This window comes from Sander vitreus, chromosome 22 (genome assembly GCF_031162955.1).
Source record: "Sander vitreus isolate 19-12246 chromosome 22, sanVit1, whole genome shotgun sequence".
In the NCBI taxonomy this organism is placed as follows: domain Eukaryota; kingdom Metazoa; phylum Chordata; class Actinopteri; order Perciformes; family Percidae; genus Sander; species Sander vitreus.
The window spans coordinates 16,168,727-16,186,241 of NC_135876.1; the positions used below are offsets into that span (position 1 = coordinate 16,168,727).

At 39.5% G+C, this 17,515-nt stretch overlaps 1 protein-coding gene across 2 annotated transcripts in view; it reads left to right on the top strand.

Moving 5' to 3' along the window:
- plod2 (procollagen-lysine, 2-oxoglutarate 5-dioxygenase 2) overlaps nucleotides 1–17,515 on the top strand; it is a 34,530-nt gene that overhangs the window by 11,795 nt on the left and 5,220 nt on the right. The window contains exons 3-14 of one of the 2 annotated variants that reach the window (XM_078280397.1): nucleotides 451–587; nucleotides 3,228–3,391; nucleotides 5,500–5,612; nucleotides 5,707–5,770; nucleotides 6,393–6,490; nucleotides 8,862–8,963; nucleotides 12,088–12,213; nucleotides 12,320–12,441; nucleotides 13,148–13,252; nucleotides 14,150–14,275; nucleotides 15,203–15,344; nucleotides 16,202–16,264. In XM_078280397.1, coding sequence (XP_078136523.1) covers nucleotides 451–587; nucleotides 3,228–3,391; nucleotides 5,500–5,612; nucleotides 5,707–5,770; nucleotides 6,393–6,490; nucleotides 8,862–8,963; nucleotides 12,088–12,213; nucleotides 12,320–12,441; nucleotides 13,148–13,252; nucleotides 14,150–14,275; nucleotides 15,203–15,344; nucleotides 16,202–16,264 — 1,362 coding nt within the window. The remainder of the gene's footprint in view (nucleotides 1–450; nucleotides 588–3,227; nucleotides 3,392–5,499; nucleotides 5,613–5,706; nucleotides 5,771–6,392; nucleotides 6,491–8,861; nucleotides 8,964–12,087; nucleotides 12,214–12,319; nucleotides 12,442–13,147; nucleotides 13,253–14,149; nucleotides 14,276–15,202; nucleotides 15,345–16,201; nucleotides 16,265–17,515) is intronic. The other variant, XM_078280398.1, reaches the window with a different exon arrangement.

Below are 17,515 nucleotides of genomic sequence, written 5' to 3' on the forward strand. Positions count from 1 at the left end.
GCTCACACTCTTATCTACGTCTCCCCCAACAGCCGTGTGTTTTTGTTTTAATTCACAGTTGTGTTACAAAACAGTCCGATTGTGTGGAAGTTATTTCCACACATGAACTTATAAAATGTGCCATTCTAGCTACCACTGGGTGAAAAGGGTAACAACAACAATTAGCCTATTTTCCACAGCAGCTTCTTTATATTCTATATTCTTACTGGACACATCTTACTCTGCCCTATTCTAGAAAAGTTATTGGAAATGTCTTATTTCTTAGAAGACAAGTCAAAAATGTTGCTCCCGCTGGCAGAATTGTTAACTAGTTTTTAAGAGATAAAAAATGAAGACTGAAAAAATGAGTGAAGGAAAACATTTTTGAAGTGCTGCTGGGCTGTCTTCTGATGAAGTTTAGTGTCAAGCCAGCTCATGTTGGGCTCTACAACTTGATGTATTCTGTCTCAGGTGTTGGGAATGGGAGAAGCATGGAAGGGTGGTGACGTGGGTCGTTCTATCGGTGGAGGCCAAAAAGTCAGACTTCTGAAGGAGGCCATGGAGGCACTGGCTGACCAAGAGGATCTTCTTGTCCTTTCTGTGGACAGGTATGTTGGTGACCATAGAGAGAGAGAGAGAGAGAGAGAGATAGCTTTTTTTGTTTTATTTAGCTTTACATGACATGATTTTCCATTTTCGTGGCAACTTCAGACCAACACTACCTTTCCTTTGTAGTCTGACTTTTCTTAATAATTCAGATTCATAGCAAATATATCTCAACATCTAAATTTATCTTGTGTTCAGTGATCCACTGGGGATGGATTATTTAAATATTCACTAACTATGTTCCTTGAAAGAGTGATTTCCCAAGAGACATATTACTTTAAAATACTGTAGAAAGGTGAAGTGCCTCATTCTGATTTCATGTTTGCAGCCATAACAAATAAGTATAACAAAGAAAAGCCTAGGCTATGTGTGTTGCTTTTCATAGACATTGAGCTTTGTTTCGATTAAGCTTTCATTTGAAATATAAAACATTTCCATACCAAAAAAGCGATGCAAAACACCTTCAATTGCTGTGTAGATGTATGAATTAGAAATTAAACTAATTTTCAGAATGACAGACTGTAATAATTGCTATGAAAGCGATGCCTCCTCAGTAAGAGGTGCTTCTGCACATTTCTGTAGCTCTAAAACGCCCTCTACTCATTCATGTAAAGGCATTATTACAGAGCATCGGCCAATAGGAGAGTAGTTGTTACATGCAGGTAGCTGAATTAGGAGTTTTCAAAGCTAGAGTTAAGAGTTAATGTGAGTGGGTTAGAATAATAACAGCTTTGCAAGCCATATTTCCTCAAATGGAGCAGAAGATGTCATTACTTAGTGCACCATGTCACATGAATAATGAATGCTATAATTGCTGTGCAATGTTGTCACGCCCTTAAAACAGGTAATAGGAATGGTTTTTTTTTCTTTGAGAGCAAAAGATTGTAGTGTAATAAACGGCATCTTCAAGTGTATTTTCAATTCTATAATCCACCTGGTCTGATTCAGTCACTCAAAGCCTTGCAGTACATGTTGTCCTATATGCAATTCACTTACTGAAATTAATTCACTGTGTTGTTGAGCTTTTGGGCATGTGCTGAACTTCCCTAAATGAAAAGAAAATGAATGCATCCAATTCAAAAGCCAAACCTTAAACGAAGACTTCAACTGTCATTCACAGCCAGAACCGTTTCAGTCGCTCTATGCAATTTGGAATTGGTAGACATTTTTCAAATATAGAAATGACTTTTGGGCTTCAAAATAGAAAATGTAGGGGGGGTAACCTTATTTATTTATTTCTTTTTAAAGATTATTTTTTGGCCATTTTTAGGCCTTTATTTGACAGGACAGCTGAAGACATGAAAGGGGAGAGAGGGGGGGAATGACACGCAGCAAAGGGCCGCAGGTTGGAGTCGAACCCGGGCCCGCTGCGTCTAGGGGTAAACCTCTATATATGGGTGCCCGCTCTACCAACTGAGCCATCGGGACGCCCCGAACTCCACAACTTTGTAATGCCAGTATATTTAAAAAAAAAAAAATCTCACTGATGCACATTTTAAGTTTGCTCCTGTTTTGTGAGTGTGACCAGTGTTAAAGCCACTACATCCTTAGTGAAAACCCAATGGAATGGTGACCCACTATGGAGTGCATTGTGCATCATTAAACATGTATTAAAACACTGGATATTAGTGTTCTGTTTATTACCTAAAAAGGACACATAAAGCTGCATCACATCCAGCTTTAAAAACAAAACCCTGTTTTTTGTCCTGCTAGCTATCGATTTAATTCACCTGGTAACTCTGGTGTATATAGTTAGATGATAATATAGGCAACACCCACAAAGATAATGTAAAACAGACCAGTTCATTCCCAGGCCAGGTTAGTAAATTTATTTTCATATGCAATAGCTTTAAACATTGTCATAAATGTTTTGTCATGGTCTGCAGCAATAACTATGATTGATGAGTTTACAAGGGACAGAGGGTATGTGTATGAGCATGTGTCGGCCAGATGTAGATACTGTACAGTAGAGCTTGCAGGCTTCCTCATCGATGTTAGACTTCTCTTCATCTCATTACATGCCTGACCGAGGTGGTTCAGAATGTCCACACTGTATATAAATTGCGTGTACAGGATTTCTTTGGATCCGTAGTGTGTTCGATAGTGTCTACAACAGTACACAGACACAAGTACAGAATCAAAGTCCCATCCAGAAGAGAGCATTTCATAGTCAGTGACTCTGGAAATGGTCACTAAAATGAATCGTTTCTTTTACTGTTATGACACCTCAAAGTAACATCGCCAGATACATTAAGAGTTTCCACGTTCTAAAATATCTGCCCTTTGCCTGCTATTAAATAAGACACCACAAGGCCTTTTTAAACGGGTTAGGCACTTTTTCCTCTGTCTGTCACAGAACTTTCTGTGTATTGTGTGTTAATGTCTGTCAAAGCTAGACTCCGTTGGAAACATCTTACAGAACAATCCAGAAATGCTTGCCTATACAAATGCTCACTCGTGAAGAATGCTCACTGTTTACATTACGAGTTCCATCTATCTCAAACAAGTAGAAACCTGGGTTGTGTGTCAGATGCAAGATAAAGAGTACTTTAAGAGAAAACTGTCTGCTGTCAGAATGCCCCTAAAGGGGGAAATAAAATGATAATGATCTGTTGTCTTTCATATTCACCACTCCCTTTTAGCTATGATCTTATCTTTGCTGGGGGACCAGAAGAGATTCTCAGGAAGTTCCAGAAAGCCAATCACAAAGTGCTTTTTGCTGCAGAGGGACTGATATGGCCAGATAAGCGACTAGCTGACAAGTACCCCTCAGTGCGCAGTGGCAAGCGCTACCTCAATTCTGGAGGTGGGTTCCAAAAAAAGTCTATATATAATCTAAATGCTCAATTGTTTTAACCTAATGAATCGTCTTTGACCCTCGATTACTCGACTATCAGGTGACAACAAGTAGATGTTAAAGGGTCACCCTTGTCATCGTATATCCCTATAGTATCCCAACCTCATGATTAATCCTAACCCTACCATGACCCTGTCTAATTCTAACCCAGTTCATAGTGTATTAACCTGAAGATTAACAAATACCCATACACTCATCTGTACAGAATGAATAATCCCAATGTAGTGTGATGTTTATCTGTGTGGATCTATATTGGACAATGCGGAAAAAAAACAACCTGCATAATTTGAGGATATATTAAGATTTTCACAAACTTAAAGTTGTTAAAAGATAACCATTTTATTTATGTTATGTGCACAGCAGTCTTCTGTTGGGGTATACTAGTGCTTGAGTAACCTGGTTGGAAACCCATAACTTCTATGGGTGGGCAAAGGTTTATACATTGCACCATCAGCTGTCAAACTTTGAAGACGTGCAGGGGGCTTAGCAGTGCAGCCTCATTGTTATTGGTCTAAAGAGTGGTGCAAAGACTTTAAGGAATGACAACAGACTGGAGTTAGTTTTAAAATATAAAACCGCAGGACCTTTATTATTATCTCTTGCTGTAAAATGGAAGTATATTTTTCTTGTAAACTGGCTCCTTGAGATATTTCCTGTCTAAGTGGACAGAAGCACATTCATGTGAAAATTGACTGTGAACTTTGTTCCTTTTCAACCCTTTTTTACTCAAGATTTGCCTTTAGTAGTCACCCTCCTCACTTTTGCATTGGAAGGCATGTATATTACATATGAAGATGTTTCTAGGCATAATATGATTGTGACATTTGTACACAAAGGATGATGAATAAGGAAAAAGTAGTGAATATGTGCACACATTTTTAACAAAAGAGAGGGTAACAGTATGTTCTCATCCATAATCCCAATGGCCAGCTGCACCCTGCCAGTTGTTCAGGACATTGAATTACTGCTGTCCCTATGGTCATCAGCCTGGTCTGACCTCCCATATTGGAGCCTAGCTGTCTCAGACTGATCACAGACTGTGTTTAGCATTTATTGTCATTGACATGACATGTGGATTTGTCTTGGCCCCCAGAATGTGCCACAGTTTGTATAAAATTGCAGGTTTTGTTTGTGTTCCTATGGCTACCGCCCAAGTGACCATACGGAAAAGTTTTGTAGCATCTGGACACACAACTGTGTCACAAATAGTGCAGTATTTTGGCGACATAATAAAGATACAGTAGTGTTATGTGCGTTCATATATATAATAAATCTACTCATAAACTAACCTGAAACTTTCTTTCTTAAAATTTCAACAAACATATCATGATAAGTTATATTACTGTTGTTATATGTTACTGTATTTCCTTTTTTTCTTGCCACTTTGCAGTCAAAAAATTGCACACTACATTCCACAGAGCAGTGCAAAACTCCAAATTTATGCATTGGGTCAAACAGGCATGCACTTCCCAGCACTCTCCATGCTTTTAAAGCCATTATTTTGTGGATAAGCTACCAACAATAAGAGTTGTTTAAAATGTCATGATTTCCTTTTAACTTTTTCTTACTCCTGCTATTTAGATTATGTCATGTCTACCCGCCGACTTGTTTACAGTGTCTAAGGCACTTTTTAAATCATGGGATGCAAAACATCGCACACCAGCAACATAACCAAACCCTGCAATCTGTCACTGTGGTCAGTGTCCTTGAGCAAAAGAACGAAAAAGAGGAGACCAGGGAAAACTGAAGTAGATTGCCATGAGAATGTACATTTAGAGAGGATGTGAGATACGCACACACACTGTTGGGAGAAAGTTAAAACGTATAGATTGCAGCTTTCCTACTGCCCATTATTGCACTCATTTCTATGTACAGGCTGTGGGAAGAGTGTCCCTGCCCATGTCTTGCGTGCATGGGATTATTGCCAAAAATTACATTTTGTGTAAGGCATTCAGGCAGTATAGTGTAATTGTCACCCGCAGTCTGCCAGCTGTATATGACCTTGTAAACGCTATATTTTACTGCTGGATATGTTTCACACCGTTTATTACTTGCAGGTATAATTGGCTACGCCCCATACATAAACAGAGTTGTTTCCCAGTGGAACCTCCATGACAATGATGATGACCAGCTCTTCTACACCAAAATATACTTGGATCCTTTACAACGAGTAAGTATCTTGTGTCAACGCTTAATATGAAAATGTATCCCCATAAAATTAAAAATATCTTGAATGGCTAATACTCTGTTTTCATGTCTTTCAGCATACTCTCAATATGACTTTGGACCACAAGTGCCAGATTTTCCAGAACCTGAATGGGGCTGTTGGTGAGAAATCAAAGAAACTGAATCAATATTTGTCAAATATATTAAACTCAATTATTTAAAGCTTTAGTGCGTAACTTTCTGATATTAATGAACGTCCGTTACATTCAAGCCATTGCCAAATGAGTTGATACAAAGCTAATTAAGACTATCAGCTCCACAAAACTCTCTCTGTATTTCTCAGTATGGCTATGTTCAGAAAATGGTGTCGTCCAGTGACTTTCGTGTGCAGAAAATGAAATGAAGATAATTAACTCTTCTGAAGAGTCCATCATGTTTTTTTAATCCTCCGTGTCCTCCTTGGTTACAAACAACTGCGTTGAGCATGGATGAGGGTGGTGTGCAATCATGGAAGGCTTGTATCATGTGGAAGTGCTGAAAGTTTTGTTGTCATTACTTAGAATTCTTCATGAGGGAGACAGAAACTACACACTATAGCTTTAAAACCCCAGTTTTATGCTGCCTTTTATAAATGAAAAAATGAACGATTGCACATTTCCAGAGAACTTGTAGGCTTGGCAATTTACCCAGTAATTTATAAAGCTTCACCGCTCTATCCCATGTGGTAAGTTGATTTTTTTTTTATAACCTGGCCAGAAATGTCTCTTGTTCCTGTTTTTGGCAGACGAAGTGCTTCTCAAGTTTGGAACAGACCGCGTTAGAGTTAGAAACACAGTGTACGACTCTCTGCCAGTGGTTGTCCATGGCAACGGAAACACCAAGGTGAGTAAGGGCACACCTAACAAAGCATACTTATGGCACAGCATAGATACTTTTAAGTTAGCAGCCTCATCTACTGTAGTAGACTCGCTTTGGGTTGAATTATTGAACTCACCAAAGACTTCATTTCAGTGCAGAAATTCCTACACATAACAGGAAATATACATACTGTTCATATACTTTCCAGTAATCCTGGCCATATCCAGCTCATTATTCAGTGGAGGAGAGAGGTCTGGCCAAAACTAGCCTACAATGCTTCTGGCCATGTGTCCCCCATTTTCTTTTCACCAATCTCTCTCTGTAAATGAGAGTGATGGGCCCAGCAAGCTGAAAAGCAGGAGAAGTAGGATACCATCATCATTCTGTGGCGTGTTATTGCTGGCCAATTTCCTTCCCCCATCTCTTTACAAGGCTCGCTCCACTACCAGTAGTCCGTTTCTGGCCTTCCTTGGTAATGAACCAAACCCACCAAACTGTTGAGTCATTCTTCCCAGAAGCCTCAACATCTGGAGAAGAAGCTCTAAATGGTTTATCACAGAATCCCTGTCGTAGCAGTGGTTCCAGGGATCTAGGCCCCGACCAAAATGGTCATATGCGCCTTTTTTTTGTGAGTGTGCGAATTAAAATTTTAATTGGTCGCATTCATGCGAGTGCATGATGATCAATATAATTGGTGCCCCAGTCTATAGAGAGGCGAAGTCCTTCCCCTTCCGGTGGACCTCATGGGACCTTAATTCAGAAAAAATATGAACGAGAGTCAATGGAGAGATAATTATTTTTTTATCCCGTTTGAATTGAGCCATGGATTACAAATATGATGTTCGTCAATTTAAAAGATAATTTTTCAACCAAAGAAAGTCTGTTAGCTGTAGGTTTCTCATATGACCACTTAGTTTTGTGTGAAACCACTCCGTGAACTACATCTCTCGTCTCACAATTTACATCACCTAGCTTGATGCTCAACTTGCTCACTAGCTAGCTAGCTTAGCTCTGTTCCACAACACATGTAACGTTATCTTACCTGATGTGTTTTATCCAGCGAAGTGTTTTCAGCAGATAAGCAAAAGACCAAGCAAGATCCTCTGCTCATTTGAGTAACGTTACATCCCCGGTATGATACACACAGACATCGTAGCTTCAGCGAGACGTCATCCATGGGACATTGAAGTGTGTAGTCTTTCTAATTACGTATTTTCACAGTCTTATACTTCAACAGTTTAACAATAAACAGACTTTCTTCGGTTGAAAAATTAACTTTTAAATTGACGAACATCATATTTGTAATCCTTGGCTCAATTCAAACGGGATCAATAAATAATTATTATTCATTCATATTTTTTTGAAAGATAGGTCCCATTGGCCGGAAGTAGAAGGGCGTGGGACAACGAGAGGTTCCGCATCAGATAACACTGATGATGAAAGTGCAAGCAGGCACCGACTGAGCCAGTGAACAAGAAAAAGTGCCACTTTTGATCACAATGGCTAACGAAGTACCCGGGGTTGCGGTACGAGGGGAAGGCTATGCTGTGTGTGTGTATTGTAGGAAATGTCACCTGTCCGTTGCAGGCAACTCTAAACCTGTTACTGGGGCAACAAAGTTTAAGCTTGAAACTTTGAAGTTGCACAACAACAACACAAAACCTGCAGGGACTGATGCATGACCTGAAACAGAGAGCCCCTCCCAACTTCTTTTCAGGGGTTAGATTAAAATAACTTGCAAACATCAAGATTTGAGCCACTGTCAAATTAAGACAACTATTCATCAGCATGCAAGGACATTGATTAATACTAGAGAAAGTTGGTAGCACCAGTGCTACCAGTGGAAAGGTTAGTCTGGAGCCCTGGCATTCTACCATTTGAGCTACCTAGCTGGATTTCTGACCATTAGTTTATTATTATTTTCCAGTTATGCCAAGTTCAGTCTGGTTACTAATGCATTATCACCTAGTTAATGTATGCGATAAGAGATTTGTAAACAGTAGTGCACTGAAACTGTTATGTTCCCCATAGATCTAAACTTTTCATGCACACTAAATACAGAGCAGACATAATTATAATTACAATATGTTGAAATTAATGAGGAGAACTGAGAAGAAAAGGGATAATTACGCCAGACTGAGGTCTCAATTTCACTAAAAGGAGACATTTATAGCCTGCAGTCTTAAGTCTTAAGTGATTCTGCCTGTTCATCAAATTCCTACATTAAATAAATTGCTTAAATATTCACAGTAATATTCCAAGGTATAATCCAAACATGTCATGATGATAAAACGAAGTTCCGCTGAATCCCAGAATAGATTTGGAGTTCTTTCTTATGCTGATGTTAATCTTCTGTAACCTGGCTTTCACCTGCTCTGAATTCTTTCTTGTACAGATGTACTTGAACTACTTGGCCAACTATGTCCCTAATACATGGAACTATGAACATGGCTGTAGCCACTGTGATGACGATGTTATGGACCTGTCTCAGCTAAAAGTAAGTGCTTCAAATAAAGTCATTTTCTTCTTATTTGCTGTCCTCTTTCGTCCATTTTCAAAGTGCTGCTGTGGAAATTTTGTATTAAGCCACCTCCCTGTGGACAAGGGAAAGTAAACATTGCTTGGTCTTCCAGCATGAACAATCCATCTATCAGTGACTGTCTAGACCGTAGGAGTGGAGCCCAGCTTGTCCTATTTCAACAGATATGCAAGACTGTTGGTGCTGCACACACTCCCTTTCCAATAATAATAGGTTATGTGCCCGTTGGTCCTTTTGGACCCTTTTAAAAGAGCACAAGTGCCAGGGAAACTACTTGAGGAAGAGGAAGCACTGCACTGCTGTGGTACAGGATATGGCTTCTGGGGTTTTCAGAAGGGCTCATTTAAAGGGGTGTCACTGTCGACCAGCCTGCCTTTAAGTGGGCTTCTCAGAATGGGTTTTATCCTCAATAGCAAGTTATAGTGGTTACGCTGAAATTTTGTCACAGAGTTCAGCCAAGGCTGGCGATGTATAGACAGAAGGAATGGCAGGCACTAGAAAATGTCTCTGGCTGTGTGGCTGCATCTGTCAACAATGTTACGAAACCTAACTTCCCTCTTTGTGGACAGAGTACTTAAGTGTCCACAATATCACAGTTAATCTATTCTATTATCTCTGTTTTTATCCACTTTGTTTCTGCAAATGAGTTTGGTACTTGAACCTGTTCAACTAAAAAACAAAATTTGTCTCTGCAATTAAATCACAAAATTAGGGCTGTCAAACGATTATTTTTTTTTAATCGCGATTAATAGCTGAATTTCTATAGTTAATCGCATATTTTATCACATGATTAAAATTCTATTATTTTGCATTTTTAAACAGTTTTTAAGTACATATTAACAATCGAAAGCAATTCTTACCAGTGTATCTTGATTGGGAATCAAATGAATGCAAAGAAAGTTACTTTATGAACTTGATTTTAAGATTTGTAATTATTTATTTACTGTAAACAAAAGACAAATGTGTGAATCTGTCATTATTGCACAATTCCTCCAAGTACTTAACTAAAAAACTAAAAATCCCTATCCTTACTAGAGTCAATATAGTGTTTAGTAACTCCTAAATAATGTTGATTACTCACTGACGTCCAGTGAGACAGCGTTTGCAACACTTTGCAGCTGTTCCAGTTGGGCTGCTTTCTCCGTGTCATACAGGCTTCGACGGCAACGAGACAGGTCAGACCATACCAACCGTAGTACGTCTTTAAGACCCGAGTCCTCTACGATGCTGACAGGTCTGCAATTAGTTGCCACCCATTTCGCAAGAGCTGTAGTAATTTTTTGGGATACTGTTCATCCACAGGTCGGCAAGTAGCACTCTCCAAAATATTGCTTTGCCTGAGTGGGTAGCATGCTAGCGGATAGCATCACGTTAACTGTACTACTATGCTTAGCTCCGTAGGTGGTAGCTCAAGCTTGACGTGCTTCGGTGATATTTTAATTCGGCTTTACACAATATGCATATGGCTTTCGACTTGTCTACGAGCCGTCCGGGAGTTTTGGAAAATAAAAAGCGCCAGTCAGGATTTCATTGCTGCTGTCTTTCTCCATCGTGCCTGCAGCAGCAGGATGTGATACGAGGAAGTGGCAGCTTGATGATAAGTAACGGTGCTGCAAAGGGTCAAAATAGTAGGCACGATGCAAAGCCGAGTGAAGTGTAAAATTAATTAATAAATGCCGGCATGCGATTTAAAAAAAATTAATCACATCGCATCGGCCCTTAGTCGCATCGCAATTAACGCGTTAACGCTGACAGCCCTACACAAAATGTACTGTATAATGTAAAATGTATAATACTGAGTCATGAATCCATTAGTCTCACTTTGCCAGACCCTTCTCCAAAGTGCGCTGAAGGAGGGTCTGGCTACTCCACATAGCATTCGGGGATGGGAGGAAAACGTGCTCTGGTTTAATTGGACAGAGACGTCTGTAAGATCAGGTCATGTGGAAACTCTGGTCATACTGTGTCCAGCCCTTTGTTGTGGGGTAAACCCAGGTCACTGGCTGTCTAGCTTGGCTCTTTGTGTACTTTGGTTTTGGGAATACGCTTAGACTTTGCAAATATACTGTGAGTGTAACACTATTACCTTATACTAATTTAGCCAGATCCCTTCACGACCTAGTTGTGTCTCTTGTAGTTAACTTGAGATTATTTGCAAATTAATCGCACATTTTTTTATCTGTTCCAAATGCACTTTAAAAGGGATATTTAGGCCCAAATCACAGAACTTTTAACTGAAAACAATTAGTGGCATTAAAAGGAATTTGCTTAAACTCGTTATAATCACATTAACATTGCCCTAGTTCAAACAAAAGTTGCTTCTGTCTGTCTGCTTTAATAGAAGCTTAAATTATACTTTTCTCTTCCCTTTTTGCTACTCCTTTCCTTTTGTTGTCTGTCCGCTGTATGTCCATAACAAGTTAAGCTCACATTGGCAAGATGCTTGTGTTTCCCATCTTGTGCCTGAAACAGTCATTGCGGAATTTGCAAATTAGACGGTGCTGCTAGGATCCCTTTTCATCCCTGGCCCAACCGTTGCTGTGAACTGGTCAAGAGGATGAGGAGTCCAGACTGAGCTGTGTGGGCTGGAGCTGAGTGTCATGGGAAAATGTTTCCTCCTCTCTTCTCTGTGTCTCTTGCTTTATGTCTCTTTATATCTTCTCTGCCTTAACTGTCTGAGCCATCATTTTGTACATGGGCTGTCCTCTGCAAAGACTTATACGTACGTGGCAATCTGGGTTAGACGTTATAATTTCTGTAATGCAGAGCATAGCTATTGGGAGTTTGTAAGACTTCAACTGTTCTGGTCTGTAGAACCAAGACATATCCAATCGTTTGTTGTTTTATTTTGTTTTTCATAAATGTAAATAGTTGAAATATTTATTTAAAAGTGTAACACAGAACATCACATCAGTTAATTAAGAGCAAGTAAGTGACATTAAAGCAAAGAGAATGCGGTCATGGACATTATCTGTTGCAACTTCACTATTTGCTTATGTCTGATGTGAAATGTCAAATCATCCATGATTTATGTTAAACATTTTCCCTTCACTAAGACTAATTTGTCTTCTAATCTAAACAGGAGTTTCCAAATGTGTTCGTTGGAGTATTCATTGAGCAGCCAACTCCATTTCTTCCTGAATTCTTCCAACGGCTGCTGACCCTGGATTACCCCAAAGATAAACTCAAAGTTTTTGTTCACAACAATGTGAGTGTATGCAGCTGCAGCTGCTCTTTGGTTTCCTTCTAGAGCTATATGATGCATGTCTCCTAATGTGTGGCTTCTAATCCATTAATATTGGCTCTTTGCTCAGGAGGTTTACCATGAGAAGCACATCCAGAAGTTCTGGGAAGAGAACAGAAATGTGTTCAACAGTTTCAAGGTTGTGGGACCAGAAGAAAATTTGAGCCAAGGAGAGGCCCGGAACATGGGCATGTATGTCTTTTAATCTATCATCTCTCTGAACCTGTGGTCTGTAGAGCAAAATTTATGAAACCAGATGTTGGTGTATTAATCCTAACCTAAAATATGTGCTTGATATGGAATTACTTTTAAACCTCTAAATGTGTGACTTTTATTTAACAGTCCTCTTGTGTTGCAGAACAATGTTAATGAATTAACTCCCTGGTGATTATGACAGGCCCTTCCATGTTCACTTTAAAAAGATATGTGGTGTGGTTGAAATATTGTCAGCTCAATAGTTAGCTCTCCAGACTTGTGATGTGTCCTTTCTTAGCAGTCAAATACCTACAGTAGTTGCAGTATTTCCCCCTGATTCGTCCTATATAGGAGTGTTAAATAACAGTCTGTTGTCACGTGATGATTTTAATCTGTGAGGCCGCATCACAGAGATCCTATCAAACCCACAGTATGGCTAAACGCATTGGTCAGGACAGCCCCATAATGAAGAAGTCTATGGTGTATTAGCAGTCTATAATCTTTCTTAAATCACATTAACCCCTGGAGGCTTAAAGATCAGTGAAAGTCTGACTCTGCAATTGAAAATGACATCTTCTACTTAGGACCTGATACATTTCAACATGTGACCATGATGACTTCCAAGTATATCATTGACTGTAATCAGCCCCAGATTGAATAATCACTACTTTTTCTGCCATGTCTGTGTTTTTGATTTCATTAGGGATCTTTGCCGTAAGGATGCCACGTGCGACTACTACTTCAGCCTTGATTCAGATGTGATGCTCACCAACCGACAGACGCTGAAGCTCCTCATTGAGCAGAACAGGTAATCACATGGTAGCTGGAATAGAAACCACACTGGAACCCATTCAACAAGTCTCCTTGATAGTTGTTGTGCACCATTGAAAGTGGCAAAACCACAGGAACATTACAGCCGAGTGAATGAAAGATTAAAAATAAGCCACTATGGCTTCCTGTTTTTTCCTGGCCACATGGAAACAGTGAAAGAGTCTATTGCACTAACCCCGAAATGCCACTTTGCATTATACAAAAAACAAACATGCAAACCCTTTTCCCTTCTGCAGCTCGTTCCCAATGGCATTGTGGCAGTGGCATGGCACTGTGACCTGTGGGAGGCATGAAATGTAAAACTCTTTCTAGGATATTTAAAAACAGCATGAGAATTCTTTGCTGGCAATGAAGTTGTGGGAAATTCCAATCTATTGTAACTAAAAGAAACTTTTGCATTAGTATACTGCAGGGTAGTGCATCCATTTCAACCAACACTTTGATTTTTATCAAATTATTATTTGAAATCTGCCCAGTTTATTTCATAGAAGAAAATCCTTTTCATTGTGGCTTGGGTTTGTAAGAGTAAAAGACCAGAAGTGGAAAAATCCTGTATTACAGTATGTCATGCAAATTCAAAGAAATAGACCAGATTCATAGTTTATAAAAACAGCCTGCTTCAGTAAGCTGTTATACTTACTTTAATCCAATTGAGCATGATTTACAGCTCTGGTTTGCATTATACAATTCTACAATCTGTTAGTGATATGGCAGTGATAATATATGTATCTACTAAGAGGTTGATCTCCTCCATGCAGCACAACTGCAACGAGACCCAGTACATTAGGTGGTTGGCTGTCTGTGAGATGTCACTGAATTGTATCTGCTCTGACAGAAAGACCATTTCTTCACTCTGCCTCCTGCTTTCCTACAGAAAAATAATTGGTCCCCTTGTCACTCGTCACGGCAAGCTGTGGTCCAACTTCTGGGGAGCCTTGAGCCTGGATGGTTATTATGCTCGCTCTGAAGATTATGTCGACATTGTGCAGAGAAAACGTGTGTAAGTCACAAGTGCCAAAAGGGAACACACACAGCAATGGCTTCGCATTTTTATGGTTCACACACCAGTATTGGATCAGTGCGTCTATGACTAAAATAAATATTTTACTATTGTGCTGAAACAGTTCTCATAAATGTTTAGCCATGAATAACAATACCCATAAGATGCCTTCATTATGAGCTACATCCTAGAACACACATATGAATTAAAGCAACAATCATCCTGAGCAGTGATTTAGTACTGAGTCTCAAAGCCTGAGGTGTGACAAAAGCTGTAGTCAAATTCACAGACTCTTTTATGTGTTTAGAAATAAGTTGAAATGGTGGCCAGATGGCGCAAAGGAGTAAACATTCACCCACCACAGTTGAAAACTAGATTTAATCACCCACACTCGTTCCACTATCCTTGCCACTGCACTAGCAACTCCTACTGGTAGGTCAGGGTGAGTGGGCAGAGAGGGTTGAGATGTGCAGATAGCATAAATCATGAAGACAAAAAGGCTAGTGCAAGTGGAATTGGCCGTAACACTGGGACAAAAGGTGTTTGGTGTTTTAAGCCCCCAACGTCGTCCTCCAGGCTGCCTTGAAGTCGACGGTCGCAGCGCTGCCTTGAAGTCGACGTTGGGGGCTTAAAACACCATCGAGCGACAAAAGAAAAACACACACAAAAGATTCTTTAAAAATTGTCTGCTAATTGTAACCAAATAGACAAAAGATTCAGAAAGAATCCTTTACCACATTTGACATGCTGCCTTATTTTACCATGTAGTTCACCAACACATTCTCCAACAACTCCTACAACACACCTGCAGTCATGGATGGCACGAGGATACGATATAAAATCCCCTTCAGCACACCAGGAATAAACATTTTAACAGTTACTGTACTGTAAAATGACCATTTTCTTTCTCTGTCTTGTTGTTTTTAGGGGTATGTGGAACATTCCTTTCATGGCACATGTATATCTTGTCAAGGGCAGTGCCTTGAGGAATGAACTGAAAGAGAGGAACTACTTTGTGCTGGAGAAACTAGATCCAGATATGGCTTTTTGTAGAAATGCCAGAGAAATGGTAAGAATACCCAACCCCCACTGTATGGATTCATGTCTTAGTATTGTAAACATATTATGGTTATATAGTGGTTTCTACAAAAACATGTCAGCATTATGGCACTTAGCCACTGTAAGGGATACTTATAGACTTAGACTTAAACTTCTCTTTATTGATCCTTTTGGGATGACTCCCGCAAGGAAATTAGATTTCCAGCAGCAGATTTTAGCAGCTTACAAAACATATATTACAAAACATATACTAGAAAATGTAATTCTGTATTTACATATAGAAAAGATTCAGTACTACTTGTTTAGAATCTTAACACTGACAAAGTCAACAGTACCAACGGAAGCCAAAGACTGGCAAGTATAAGTGGTTTGAAATGTCTGTCCGTCATCAAGGCATGCACCTCCTGTTTATGGTTGCTCTATGGTGCATTCCAGGGTCTCTGCTCCACTTATCCAATTATCCTTTACTTTCTCTTGCCTTATTGTCATGATGACCACAGACCTGGCTGGCTAGCTGACAAGTTTGTCTTGTGTGTTATGTGTTTTCCTTTCTACTTGTAAACTGTGTTCCCTATATCACTGACAAATATCCTGTGCGATGTTTAATGCAACCTGTGCGATGCATTAAAACAACTACCATGCCTGATCCAAACTCGTGTGCTTTTGGATTGCTTGGCCTTTTCCCCAGCATGTATTCCTGTCATGTTAACCCACAAAAAACATCAGCTTCAGAGGGAACCTTGCTCCTTTTTTCATGCAGGCACATTTCCTCTCCTCCTGAGTTGCTATGTATGTGCCATATATACAGTATATATTTCAACTGTCATCCTGTTATCCTATTTACATGATGCTTCTCCTTCATTTTAGACCAGTCACAGAGAAAAAGACTCCCCTTCTCCGGAATCATTCCATATGCTCAGGCCCCCAAAGGTTTACATTTGTTTTGATTATTCTGCTATCTGAAACATCCATTTCCAATGGGTTAGCACTCAGAAGCAATTCCGAGCTTTGGATCATTTCATAGGCTCTATTTCACAAGAAAACCTGTACATGATTTGATTGTGGATTTCTTGGCCTTGCCAAGTTAAATTCTGTAAATGTAAAGGTATTTAATGAGTAAAACACTGACACTTCATGTTTCTCAACTTCCATATTATCCATTGGAATTTATATGAGCATCATCAATCATTATTTCAGATTGGACTGTTACATATTTATTGAATAAATAAAATGTAATATCAAGTTGCTTTCTATGTTGCTGCCTATAACCTTACATAAGAAACCAGGATGCCTGGCAGCTCTTTGGAAATTGATGTTGATATTTTGCTTTAGTTTATGTCCAAAATCAGATATTTGTTCAAGCTAGACAGATACATTGTTTCTTGACCTGTTTTTATAATGCCATCCATGATGAGATTAAGGAGGAAAAAGAAGGTTGCAGATTCAGTTCATATGCAAGTCCCCTGACCTGATGCTTTACCCCAAACAGCCAAACCTTCCAGGAAACATATGTAACCAGCTGCTCCTTCTAAACACACCAACTGATCAGACTAGGCTCCACCAATATTTATTTTCTCACTCATGTAAACCATCTGGACTAAATCACAGCTTTCACAAGATGATTTTGTACATTAGCAAATTGAAAACTACTTGCACCAGGATATTGCAAAATCATTCTAATTCATCATCTCTTTTCCTCTTCAAAGCCTAGTCTGATAGTGAGTCCAAATCTACCCCCACACAGGGCCCTCCCCATGCTTAACTGTAGAGGGAATATCATTCCTGGATTTGCTTTGTCCCAAGCTGCCCAGCACCCCTCTGTTCCTGTTCTCCCACTCCTCTCACCTCGCTGCCCCCCCCTGTCCTGTTCCCAACCCACCAACACACTGCTGCCCTCCCACCCACCACCCATAAATAATCTTAGATTATTTATCTGTCTCCCTTGGTTCTATCCAAGTTAAACCTAATTGATTTCAGTGTGTTAAAACACACTTAAATCACACTTTATTTTCATTTTTTTGGGCAAATGAAGCTTCAAAGTAGTTTGCCACAGTTTGTCAGTTTTCATTGATGAGTGTTCAAGTCATAAACAGTTACCATAATTATAACCCGCAGTGTGATTATGTGCAGATATGGTTATGAAGATTAAGGATCTGTTCGAAATCCTGCCTGTGAGACATA